The following is a 13,203-nucleotide window of genomic DNA, read 5'->3' on the forward strand; positions in this document are numbered from 1 at the left end:
ATATAAGGCATAGATGCTTTATATTTTTAAATTCTGCTGTTATCAAAATTAAGGAATATCTTTCCCCTTCTTTATAACAAAAAGAAGTCACAAATATTAAATATACAGTACCACATATACGAAGGAGTTCAAATTACAAAGTGCTTCTGCTATTGGGTCAACTGTCAAAATTTTCCACCAGAGCACAAGAAACACAGGGAAAAGGACAAAAAAAAAAAAAAAAAAAACCCCTTACGTTCTATTCACGAGTCCTGACTACTTTTTAAGTATACTTCTTCTACAGTAAGGGCAATCCCCACAAGTTCTAACCCACGGATCTAAGCAGGCTAAGTGAAACCGGTGCCCACAAGGCAGCCGTGTAAGTACATCGTCGTCCCCAAAGCTCTCCAGACATATACTGCAATCCCTTGAGTCCCTTGACAACTTTTTATCGACATCCACCTCCCCGCTGCTAAAAACTTCCAGCGGCAAACCGTCCAGGGCCTCCTGAGTAAGACCAGGAGGCTTCTTGTTAGTTTCTTCCAACAATTGAAACCTTTCTGTTTGAGAGGTCAGGTCAGTAAAAGGGGAACTCCCAGAGGACAACCCTGTAGAAATTTCACTTCCCCAGTCCCCTGCATCAACGAGCCTGAAATCATCACCCAATAAATACTCCCTGCGGTAAGCATTGGGTGGAGCTCTGCTGCTTCGCCTAAACAAAGCCCATGAATAACAAAGGGAAGAAACCAAAAAATGAAATAAAAAAAAAAGCAACAAAAAAAAAACCATGGCGAACAAATGTTTAAACAGTCACTTGGACTCTGAAGTCCACTACTGAATGCAAAACACGACATATATATGTCCATTACTGAATGCCAGACACAACATTAATGAATACAGGTGCAATAGGTCCACATTTGCTTCTCCCAAGCAGTCAATGGTAAGTTAGGAAAAGGTGATACTAATTTGCTATAGATAGGAAGTGGCAGCAGACGTAGGCTGATAGGCATAGTGGTTAGTGATGTTAGTACCACTAACATTACTCAAGCATAAGAAGCACCAGTGGGACTGGAAATTACTGGTAGTTAGTGATGCAAAGTACAACCACCACTACTAGGTAGAAAGCACCAACAGCAGCAGTGGGCCTGGATATTATGGTAGTACTGATGGCTGGGGAGTAACAAAAGCAGTATCAGTTTTAATGTATTAGCGGAAGTGGGACTTCAAAGTGATGACAGGTTTTTCAAGGAAAAAGAAATCTGTGAAAAATATGATGTTCCATGAAAGCATCCAGGGTAAGAAAGAAAAACAACTACTGAAAGTTGAATTCACTGACAACCCACCCAACTGACCGAAATGCTGCATCATAGTGCATAGTGAGTTAAAAAAAGGTATGGAACAGGGGCAAAACCAGGAATTTTGCTTTTTTTGGGGGGCGGGGGGTAAATTTTTTTTAGGAAAAAATAGTATATATTTTATTATCACAAAAATATTAGTAAAAAAATTGTGAAGTTAACCTCATTAACAACAAGCAATAAGCATACTAGGTACAGATGAATAAAAATGTGATTGAATATAAACATTACATAAATTTCTTTCATACAGAAAATATATATACTTTCCCTCTTATCATCATATGGCATATATAAGGGATTGAATAAAAATTTATGTGTAACTAATAATAGAAGATAAGTTGGAAAACATTATAAGTATGTCACATTAAGGGAAATGGCAAATAAATGAAGAGGAAAAAAAAAGTATGTCACATGTAAAATTGATTTTAGATATATGCAAAATACAAATTAGTTGACACAAGCTAACACATTAGCAAAAAACTTCCCAAGCCAAGGGGAGGCCAGGGTCCCTGCCAGCCCAACCAGGCTTCACCCCTGGATGGAGTGAGTGAAACTAATCTCTTCATTGAAGTGCTATACGGCCCAGGCCATCTTCCTAACAGATCTATCATATGATATAGTACATCTATTCTTATTGCTAAATCAAGTCAAACTCCTAGTACCCCAATAATGAATCACAATTGACTATATCACACTTAATCTTCCTACTAATTATGATATAAATTGCTAGCATATCCACAAAACCAGAGTACAAAAGCAAAATCATTATTTGGATTGAGGTAAACTTTTACAAATTTTCATATGATTCGTCTATACTATCTGAAAACTTCACAAAAAAGTTACGGATGCAATGTGCTGTCCTTCAAAAGTTGGCACCCATTTAAAAAATTGGAGTCAGACCAAGAATGGCAGGTACAGATTTGGTCCAATTAGAGTAGCAAACAAAAATAAGTGCCATAGGTAGGTTCACCATCATTGATTTACAGTGGCTTCTAGTTGATGTCAAAGCTCAGGCAGAATTATAATATTCAAGATAAATATGACCATGACTCCAGTAGCTATAATGTCCCTTTTCTTTCATTTTGACAAGTAACATAATAAGGTAACTGTGACAAACCAATGCACCAACTGTAAGTTTCAAACTTGCAGAGAGCTCTAAGCACCAACCTGTTTGTAGAAACAGACACACCTCTCAATCTCTCAAGAAGCCTCGCTCTTGCAAGCAGCACAGCTCCAGGAAGCCTCTCATTTGATGTCAAACTTGGCCTACTTGAACTGCTTACGGCATCTGCATTTAAAGCATTGCTTAATACAAACGGGCTGGTACCTTGATCAAATCGCATAGATGAACGCTCCTGCCGAAGCCAAATTCAATATAGAATTACTCAAAAGACATTCAAAATATTCAACACCGATAAAAGAAGGTAATGATACAAGCTCAATGCCCTGAAAATAAATCAATCCGGAGAGTACAATTATAAGTTGGAAAAGGAGATAATATCAAACTACTCTATCTTTTTCTGGATAGGTTAGTGGAGAATTTTATTGCAAGTTACCTTAGGGCTCAGACAAGTTATCAAGAAAAATTTACACTATATAACTATTTTTCAGTAATTCCCCTAATAAATTTACACTATAAAATTAATTTTCAAAGCAAATTTCAATATTGAAGCAGAAAACAGACAATGAAGCACAACAAATTAATAAAATCCAATTTTTACTTAAATTAAAAATGCAGTTTATTCTTAATTCCAGAAACATATTACTCCGTATTTAACCTTTCATTTCTCTTTATTCAGCAACCAAATAAAAATAAACAACAAACAAGGAATAACAAAAAGGTAGTTGACGGAAAAATTGAGCGTACAGATTGAGAGGAAGCACGTGAGCTGAATTGGCGCACATGGGGGGACCGACGGAGATGATCACAGCCGTCCACATCATGCCTGTGATTGTGGTGACCGAGATGATGGCGGCGATTGTAATTCCGATCAATTGAGGACCCAATCAACGGATCTGAATCGGGTCGGCCCACTCTCGACCTTCGGGTATAGAATAACTCGGAAGCGCTCGTCATTCACCAAAAGCTCCAAATGTTTTTTGATCTAATTTACCTATTAAGTTTCCTCTTTAGAAAAATAATTAGAAATGTTTTCCAATTATATTCAGAATTAAGAAAAAGAAAAAGATGCGAAGCCGCTGCAAACCTTCGAAGAAACGCGAGAGAAAATGCGTGCGAAGAAGATCCGATAAGGTTAGCTTCAAAGAAAAGAAGCGCAAGGTCAAATGAAATGTTCAATTTTATCTCCAAATTAGGCTTTATTATCTCTTTCATCAGTGATTTCTGGACAAGTACACGACCCCTTTTTTTTTTTTCATTTTTCTAAGAAAGGAATTTTTTTTGTGTTGGTTGGAGAATTCGCTTTTAGATGTAGCCACGTGTTGAATGAAAAAGGAAGAGTTTGCATTAACCGTTGGATCACAATATCGAGATTAAATTTATAATTATACAACCTTAACGTTTCCCGTGACCAACGGATATAACGCCTTTTGACGGTTTTGCTTAATGAAACAGAGAATCGCCGCCGCCGGTATTTTCACGACAGATTTCTTTTTAATATCTTCACGAAAGTTTAGCTGTTGACTGTTGACTGCGTTAGAAGATATTTTATTGTCGTAGGCTTTTTAACGTGGACTGTTGGCTTGAGTCAAAAGTAAACTCATGCCAACTCAATTGAGCCGAAATTAAGTATATATCTTGTAAGTTGGTAGGCTCATTTGCATCTCTAAGCAAATGTTCACAGAATTTAACACTTAAAATTTATACCATAGAGCTGATATTTGTATCTTTTTCATGCATGCATTACCTTTCCGTGTCACTCTTATTATTAGAGCTGAGCTTACTAATCGGAAGAGAAATTTATCCATGGCCTAATTTCGATCTTTGAAAGTGAAATTGGGAACGTTATTGAGTTACAATTTGGGATATCCTTTGCAACTAGGAAATATTAATAGCATTTAAAGTTAAATTTACTTTCACTTTTAAGTTGTTTCTTGCTGTCGATGCCTATAGCAGCACGCAACTGAAGATTTCAGCTAAGGCCACAATATTTATTCACAAACCTTCCCTACTATAGTAGGTCGTTCATTAAGCTAACGGTACTTTGGTCTCAGCTTTATATTATGCGGCTCACATATTTGCATGGAAATACTGATGATGACTTGAAACTTCGTCAGGGTCTGGTTTTTCAACACCATCAACGTTCCTGAGCCAAAAAGTCGAACCCAAAGAAGCGGCGTCGTCTGGAACATCGTTCATCACCCATTCATGGCCTTTCGGAAAGTATATCCCACTCTTTGGATGTGGAACCCAGGACGGCGAATCTTTGATTTCCTTATTCTTTGTTCTCCTGCCCTCGGTAATCTCCTTATCTGCGCCCGCGATGTTGCTTGAAGAACGCACGGCTACCTTAGCTCCCCTGCATGAATTCGCCATCAAATTAGTCAATATCAGAACACTTATTCTCAATTGCAGTAATGTTTGGAGTTCATCTTCTCAAAACATAAACAAAAAAAGGGCAAAATCTACAGTAAGAAAGCGTAGAATAACGTTACCTAAGCATTAAAATCTTAGTTTTGGCTATAGCAGCTCTTCCCATAAAACCAGAGCTAAAAGTTTAAAGCCCAAAAGACTAAACGCGAGGTCTTGAGTATCTTGAACGAAAATGATTGTAATTAAGGCACAGTAGGACTTTGTTCGCTTTATATAATGCTTTGAAAGTGCAGTCCTGTACTTCTGTATACGAAATTTGAAGAATAAATTCTCATAAGGTACATATGGTGAAGGTTGATGGAAAAAGAAAAAGCAGGAGATTGAACGATTTGTGGCCAAAAAACCATATGCTTATATTATTGCAGATAATATACCATCTCCATATCTATGTCCTATAAAATTAATAGGAACACTGTAGTAAAGAGAGAACGCGTTAGATAATTTTGATGCTTTGTCTTCTTGCTTAGCTCGTTTGAGGACTTTGGAATATTGGGCATTTTCTATGAATAGTGGCAAACTGATGTGACAGGTTACTCGTCGGCCCTCATCTGCTGTACGTGGCGAATTGTTTGAGCACGAATTCCTTTGTTTTCGGCCAACCCTGTACGTTTTTGGTTGCTCGAAGGTTGAAAGACAGAAATCTGAGAAAGTAGAATGACCTCTTTAATTCTCATTTCATTTTTCCAATCAACCAAGGAGCTCTAATTAGAAACAATTGGCAGGTTTTAGATGGTGCTGGCTTGTTTTCTCTAAATTCAGAGAGAAGTATTTTAACCTTTCGGAATCCTGACAAATCAATCAATTACTTCTCGAAAGCAATAACGGGTGGTGATGATAGGGAGGAGGTTTCTTTGAAATTGAAAGTACCCTTTCATCTTTGCTAATATATCTATTTTTAATTCTGATAAGAATATTGAAATATATATAATTAAATAATTATATACAGAGTACAATATTTCATGTGCATGTTCCTATTTAACTTGATTTCTCCAAACTCGAGCGACCACCATGCACAACGAAAAGACTTTTCAATGATATTGCTTTGGCTTCAAAGATTCGACTTTAAAATCAATACAAAAACGGTCACAACGGTAAAGTTCTAAAGTAAATTTTAAAAATTTTCAATTCAAAGGTCTTCACCTTCAAAAACTGGAAAAGGAATATGAACCTTAAAAATGACACTTGTAGTTTTTTTTTTTTTTTGAAAATCAAGAGAGAACTTCCATTAATCAATGAGGAATTAAAGGATTCCTCAAGCAAGAACAAAAGCAACGTCCAGAAGGCTGAAAAAAGATGATATGCCATTAAACAAAAACCAGCATATCTTCCACTAACACCATGAAGGTATCAAAAAAAGACCCATCAAAACATCAAAGCAAAAAAGAATTGGGATTGCACATTTACAATCAACACACAATATGATCCCAGTAAGTGTCTATGGGGTTTTTGTGATAAGAAAAGAAAACGTTGTAAACATGTAAGGGATGTATCGAAGGTGACAGAGAGGAAGATTGGAGCAGTTTTTGAAGTACTCAATGTCATGGCAAGAAGAAGAGAATAAGGGTTCTGAGTTAGAATAGGCTAGAGATAGAAGCTTTGAGTGAGAGTCTGGTCGTTTTGAAAAGTCCTCATTTTTTCAATTGTGAAGGCTTTATACATAGTGTTAAAAGTAATGGTTATAAGAAAAGGTTTTAATACACATAATAAATGATATTATTAAGGAGAGTTTTAATATTAGGTAATCATTACTGAGAGTTAATGTTGAGTAACGGTTAAAAACTTATTATGTGACCATTGAAGTAATTATATTTAATAATATTTGTTCTCAAGTAAGAGCTAATAAAGAAGAGTTGTACATGAGCACAAGAGAGGAAACTGTATGTGAATAGGTACAAGAAAAGAAGCTGTACATGAATAGGTACAAAAAAAGAAACTGTACGTGAATAGGTACAAGAGAACAAAGTAAAAGCAAGAAACACTTGTACTTCAAGAAAAAGTTAAGAGAAGACCTTTTAACTACCTTCATATCTGAGCCATCAAGTTAAACTCTGAGGAACATCCCAATATAAAAGTAACTCATGAACTTTGTCACATATTTTGGATTACTTTCATTGTTATCTATGTGAAATTGTTATTTTGTGCGAAGTAGTTATTTTACTTGTACTGATTGTTTTCATTATTCTCGATATAATGTTACGCGATAAAATAATTCTTTAAAGAATAAGTATTAACCAAAATCAACTATCTACATTTTACCCCCTACATAAGAATTAATTGTTAAAAAATAATTCTTATGTATTAATTTAGAATGTAAAAGTTTTGTTTTGTATTATAACGTATTGTACTGTATCACTTTGAGTAGTAACGCCTTAAATAGTAACATCCTAGCCAGTGATGCTTTAGGTAGTAACATGTTACTGTCTTGTGTAAGGTGTAATGCCAATACTTTTTATCATATTTGATTGATTTTGCAATGATTTTTTCCATATAAAGTACGATTTTCAAGATACAAATCGTAAAAGGAAAGTTAATCTTTTTCAAAAAAAACCTTGATTTTATGTGGTCTATAAATATCAAGTTACTATGAACAATTTTCTTCATTCAGATTCAAAGCAAAACAAAATTCAGAATAAGGTTTATTCTTTTGCAAATCTTTTTGAGCAAGTAAGTTCTTTTTTTTTTTAAATAGAATTTCTTGTTTGATTTTTTTTACTTGTATTTTTCTTTTTTTTTCAAAAAAATTTGAATTCTCTTGCTTGTTGCTGCCTGCATGAAATTTTTTTTAATTGAAATATGAAGAAAAAAATTTCATACATGAGATGATGCTTCTTTTTTTTATGTGTGTGTTCAAACAAATAAATAAATTATTTGATTTTAAAATAAAATCACAAAGCAAGAATATTTGTGTTCAAAAAAAAAAAANTTTTTGAGCAAGTAAGTTCTTTTTTTTTTTTTAAATAGAATTTCTTGTTTGATTTTTTTTACTTGTATTTTTCTTTTTTTTTCAAAAAAATTTGAATTCTCTTGCTTGTTGCTGCCTGCATGAAATTTTTTTTAATTGAAATATGAAGAAAAAAATTTCATACATGAGATGATGCTTCTTTTTTTTATGTGTGTTCAAACAAATAAATAAATTATTTGATTTTAAAATAAAATCACAAAGCAAGAATATTTGTGTTCAAAAAAAAAAAAAAAACTAACTTGATAAGCACAAGCGAAACAAAAAAATCTTGCTTGATACAGGAATTTGTTTCAACCTTTTTATTACCCATAAATTACAGTTTATGGTAAAGCCTGAAAGCAAAGTGCCAACAATTGAGATTTTTATTTATTTGTATATTTAATTGATTCTTTATCTTGAAGTTTGTTTTAATGTTTCTGTTTGTTCTTAAAACTCACGACCTGGAGTCACCAGCTTTTGTTTTAAATTTTTTTTTATTATTTTATTTTGATGTGTAGCCTTGGAAAAGCGAAACATTAGAATAACAGAAGTAAATAAAGGCTGAAGTAAAAGAAGCAAATAAAGGTTGATTAACTTGTCTATTTTTTTTCTCTGACTTGTTGGCAGCAAAGCTGCAAGTTGCAGTTTTTTTGTTTTTTTTGCTTGTATAAAGAAAATGGCTTTTTACTTTGGAGCTCATAAAGGCTGAAGAAAAAGTAACAAATAAAGCTTGACAAACTTGTCAAATTTTTTTTCTTTGATTTGTTGGCAGCAAAAGCTGTAAGTTGCATTTTTTTTATTTTATATAAAGAAAAGGGCTTTTTACTTTGGAGCCGCAAGCTCTTTTAATTAGAGCTTGCGGTACATGTCATGAGCTCTTTTAATTTAATTAATAATAATTTTTTTAGTTGACTTTTTTTATTTTATTATTTTTTAAAAAATTTATTCATTTGTTATTAGTATTTTTATTATTTATATTAATAATAAAATTTATAATGTTGATAATTTTTTTTGTTTTGTAAGTGTTTTTTTCTTTTATTATTATTATTTTTTAACAAGTACATAAATAATAAAAATTATTGTGTATGTATACTTATCTCTTTTTCCATGATCATGTTTATAGGTTTTTTTTTTCCATCTTCCCTTATGCTTAGGACGCATTTCCCTTTGAAGATCCATTATGGTGAGCTTGAAAAGGCTGTAACAAGGAAAAAAACCACTATACATAAAAGGAAGAATAATGATTCCGAATTTGTTGCTCTCAAGAAAATTAGAGTAGAAAATAGTGGTGAAGTTCCTCTTGTCCTTGAAAATTGAGAAGATAAAATTATTAGAGAATGAGGAGAAGATCATTTTTGGGAAGAAGCTTGTGCCAAACAGGTTGACGAACATCCCTCTGAACTTGTTGGATATGATTGGAATCGTTTATGCTTGAAGCACCTCCTCATAAAAGAAGTGGTATTCCAGGATTTATTCTGAAGTTCAGGTTTGAACGTGGTGAGTTTTTCATTTCTGTTACTAAGTTAGGCTTTAATTCTTAATTTATTCATAGTTGGGATAAATGGGTAAATAAGGTGTTGAAGAATCCTACTTATGTTAAACTTCTCTTTTCTGCTAGGATACTTGATGCTATACATGTCACTTCCAAGCTCCATATTCGTAGAGAAAAAAAGATGGATGTATGGCATGCTATTCTTGTAAGGTGAAGCACTTTTTCTCATACTATGATTATAGCATGGGGGGAATTAACCTTCACTCTAGAAGATGTATGTGTTCTCTTAGAATTTTCTTGTATAGGAAAGCATGATTTTTACTCTATTAAGCTTTTTGAAGAAGAGGTATGTATTCAAGACTTTTTCTTTGATCTACTTAAGAGTTTGAGTAAAACTTCGAAGGTTGCACGATTCTCCAATTGGATAGCGATTTTTTATAAAAAGTTCAATGCTAAGGGAATTGAAATTGGTTCTCTTGAGTACCCAAACCATAAGCATGAGATAATAGCTTTAATAATTTTTTGGTTAGCACGACACATACTCCTAGGGTGTCTAGATGATGATATCTCTTTAGCAGTTGTTTTTTTAGCAATAAAAATTGTTAGGAGAATACGTTTTCCTCTTGCTCCACTATATTTAGGATCTCTATATAAGAGATTAGACTTGTACCAACACAAAACTGTTGAGTCAGCTGGGTGTTACAAAGTTTTGACTTATGTGGATGCTTTCTTCATTCAGATGTGCTTATGGGAAAGGTTTGGTATTTGTGCTCCCATGCTTAATGCATATCCTTTTGCATCTTTTTCTGTTAACAACCCTTTATCCCGAGACAACTATAGAGCTTGGGCATGGCATGATTGACTATCAAGGGGTAATGTTCTTGAAGTGATGGATGTTACAAAAGAATTCTATCCTAGACCTTATGTGCAACCTATAAATGGATTTGGTGATCTTGCAATTTATTATGACCTTTATCCTCTACAGTCTGGAAGAATGAGCTCACGAGGTATTAACTTTTGTATATGGGTTCATAGTTTCCAACTTCCTTCTATGATTAAGAGTTCTAGTTCTGGTGGAGATAGAGACTTTCGTTCTGTCAAAGTGTATTCTCCTTATAGAGTGGCACACATTTTGGAATTGACCAATTAGCTCCACCTGACTCTTCTTCGTCTATCAACTTTTCTTCTTGTGTTTCTTCGTTTCTCACGATAGGACTTCTACTCTGTTCAGATAAACTTAAGAGTTGTATTATCCCAGCTTTTGATAAAGTTGGTATCCATACTTTTGGATGGTTTGCTTATTGGAGAGAGTGTCTTGGAGAATAAAGATATTTTACTGTGCCATTAACTAATCCCACAGCTCATCTCTACACTCCTCATGTAAGTAACAATGATGTATTCTTGTGATTGATTCCTCTTAAAAAAAAGAAATGTATAATTGAATAAGAAGATACTTGACCTCATGCTCTTACTCTTCAAACAAAAGATAAACACACCTATCGAAAAGTAAGTTTATCTTTTTTTGTTCTATATTTTTTTATTTCCTCATTTTGTTTTTTTTCTATATATTTTATTTTCTCATTTTGTTTGTTTTCTTTTTTAGGGAGAATCAACTACAAGAGTAGAACTTAATTTAGTTGAAAAGAAAGAAACTTCTGAAGTAGAGATTGAGAAGGAATCATGTGACTATGAACGTAGTGATGAATCTGATGATGAATTAGTTGATGTTGATAAAGCTGAAGTTGAGGGTGAACCAGCCCCTTTTGATGATTTCATTGATTTGGATATTCTATTTACAAATCATGTTCAGAGCTCCACTATGAACCAGGTATAAACATATCACTAATTGATTTTGTTCCATTCTTTTATTTTTTTTTGAAATTAAGATTGTTCTTACTCCTTACGCTATTCGAGATGAGGTTGTTCCTAACACTAAGGCTATTCCTACTGTTGAAGTTGTTCCTGAGGCTACTCCTAATGTTAAGGTTATTAATGATGTTGGAATTGATACTGATGATGCTAGAGTTACTCCAATTAATCCTCGTGCTTCTTCTTCCACAGTGCTAGAACACAGAGATGCTAGTGGTGCTTCTAGCACTCAAGTAACACATACTAAACAAAATGGTAAGAAAGTTGACTTCCATGGTTTTCAAGTTTCATTAGAGTATGTGGAATACTTGAAGTATGTTTTTAATATAGAAGGACGCCAAATATAAGCGATGAAGCTTACGGCCAATAACATAATATCATTATAGCCAAATTATGAGCGATAAAACTAGCTGTTGAAACATTAATGAAAAATTATGGTCAAAGATTGAGCAATATAGCTTGCGACCAATAATATAATATAATTGCAACCAAGATATAAGCAATGAAGCTAGCGGCTAAAGTATAAAGAGTAAAACACAACCAATATAAAAGTGGTGAAGCTATGGCTGGAATGCTTTTCATTATGAAAAAGTAAATCATGTATTTTGCATACAACAAAGAGTGGTGTTAGAATCTCATACATGATACTTCTTTATATATTAAAAATTGATTGGAGTAGTGATGGCGTTGTTTTTTGGATTTATCAATTTGTAATATCCACTCTCATTCACCTCATGAACAACATATGGTCCTTCCCATTTTGTGATGAATTTAGAAGTTGGTGTTTTTCTTCTAATATGCTCACCTACGTGTAGTACTAGATCACCCTCTTCAAAATTCCTTCTCTTCACTAGCTTGTCATAAGCTTTACTCAACCTCCTTTGATAGATTGATAAATTCTTCTTTGCTCGATCTTTTTTTTCCTTTAACGCTTCTAATTCTAACAATAGTAAATTATCATTATCAAGTTCAACGTCTAAGGTTAATCTTGCAAACAGAACTAGAATTTTCACAAGTAGTACTGTCTCTATTCCATACACTAATGAAAAAGGAGTTGCCTTCGTAGGTTTATGCTTGGAAGTCCTATATGCCCATAATGTTACTGGAAGTGCATCATGCCACATCTTTGGTTCTTCATGCACCATTCTACTAAGCACTTTAAGTAAAGTCTTGTTAGTAGCTTCAGCTTGACCATTTCTTTTCGAGTAGTAAGGAGTAGACTTTACATGATCCACATCGTAAAGGGCACGTAATTCCTTTACACTGGCATTAATGAATGGAGTACCATTATCTGAAAGAATACGTCTAAGTATGCCGAACCTATAAATGATGTTTTCTTTGATGAAATTTGCCACAGCCGAACTAGTTGCTTTCTTCAAAGAAATAGCTTCCACCAATTTATTGAAGCATTCTGTTGTTGCTAATATCCAAGTATATCCTTTAGAAGGAGGATTGATAGGTCCAACCAAATCAAATGTCCAAGTATAGAATGGCCATGGAGTAATGACGCTATGCAATTGTACAGCCGAAGCATGTATAATATTTCCATAAATTTGACACGGATAACACTTCCTTGCATAATTCACTACATCTGCTTCCATTGTAGGCTAATAATACCCAAGATTCAAAAGCTTTTGATAAAGCTTCCTGCCACCTTCATGTTTTTTGCTACTACCTGCATGTGCTTCTTTTAACAATGGATTGACAGTAGCTAGGGAAACACACTTCAATGGTGCTCCTACAAATGAGAGTCTGAACAAGTCATTTCCTTTGAGAAATAAACGTTGAGCTCTTCTCTTGAGTTGTCTTGCATCTTAAAAGTTAGTTAGTAATATTCCATTTTGGAGAAAATCAATATAAGGCCTACGCCAATCACCAACACTTCCCACAAAATTGCACTCTTGTATATTTGGTGGTTCGAAACATCTAGTGTAAGCCTTTGGACATAGATGGCCAAAAATGTCATACTTTTTGGAGTAAGCGATGTAAAGGTGGTCCTTCCTTCCCATACCAT

The 13,203-nt window shown here is 33.9% G+C and overlaps 2 protein-coding genes across 7 annotated transcripts; both read right to left on the reverse strand.

Annotated features, from left to right (window-relative positions):
• On the reverse strand, positions 40 to 3,701 carry LOC18608054 (probable E3 ubiquitin-protein ligase RHY1A). Of its 6 annotated transcripts, none has more exons than XM_007042530.2 (4): positions 3,542 to 3,701; positions 3,202 to 3,439; positions 2,502 to 2,692; positions 40 to 628 (listed from the first exon to the last, which is right to left on the reverse strand). In XM_007042530.2, the coding sequence occupies exons 2-4, from the start codon at positions 3,409 to 3,411 to the stop codon at positions 256 to 258; spliced, it is 774 nt and encodes a 257-aa protein (XP_007042592.2). In that variant the 5' UTR covers positions 3,412 to 3,439; positions 3,542 to 3,701; the 3' UTR covers positions 40 to 255. The 6 variants fall into 6 exon arrangements, with proteins under 6 accessions (XP_007042592.2, XP_007042594.2, XP_017971922.1 ...); XM_007042532.2 differs by having other exon boundaries at positions 40 to 691; positions 3,542 to 3,697; XM_018116433.1 differs by having other exon boundaries at positions 40 to 691; positions 3,202 to 3,448; positions 3,542 to 3,697.
• LOC18608055 lies at positions 4,262 to 5,090 on the reverse strand. The gene is made up of 2 exons (XM_007042533.2): positions 4,950 to 5,090; positions 4,262 to 4,813 (listed from the first exon to the last, which is right to left on the reverse strand). Exons 1-2 carry the CDS (start codon positions 4,991 to 4,993, stop codon positions 4,525 to 4,527), a joined length of 333 nt encoding a protein of 110 aa, XP_007042595.2. The 5' UTR covers positions 4,994 to 5,090; the 3' UTR covers positions 4,262 to 4,524.

Source organism: Theobroma cacao, chromosome 2, assembly GCF_000208745.1.
Source record: "Theobroma cacao cultivar B97-61/B2 chromosome 2, Criollo_cocoa_genome_V2, whole genome shotgun sequence".
Classification (NCBI taxonomy): domain Eukaryota; kingdom Viridiplantae; phylum Streptophyta; class Magnoliopsida; order Malvales; family Malvaceae; genus Theobroma; species Theobroma cacao.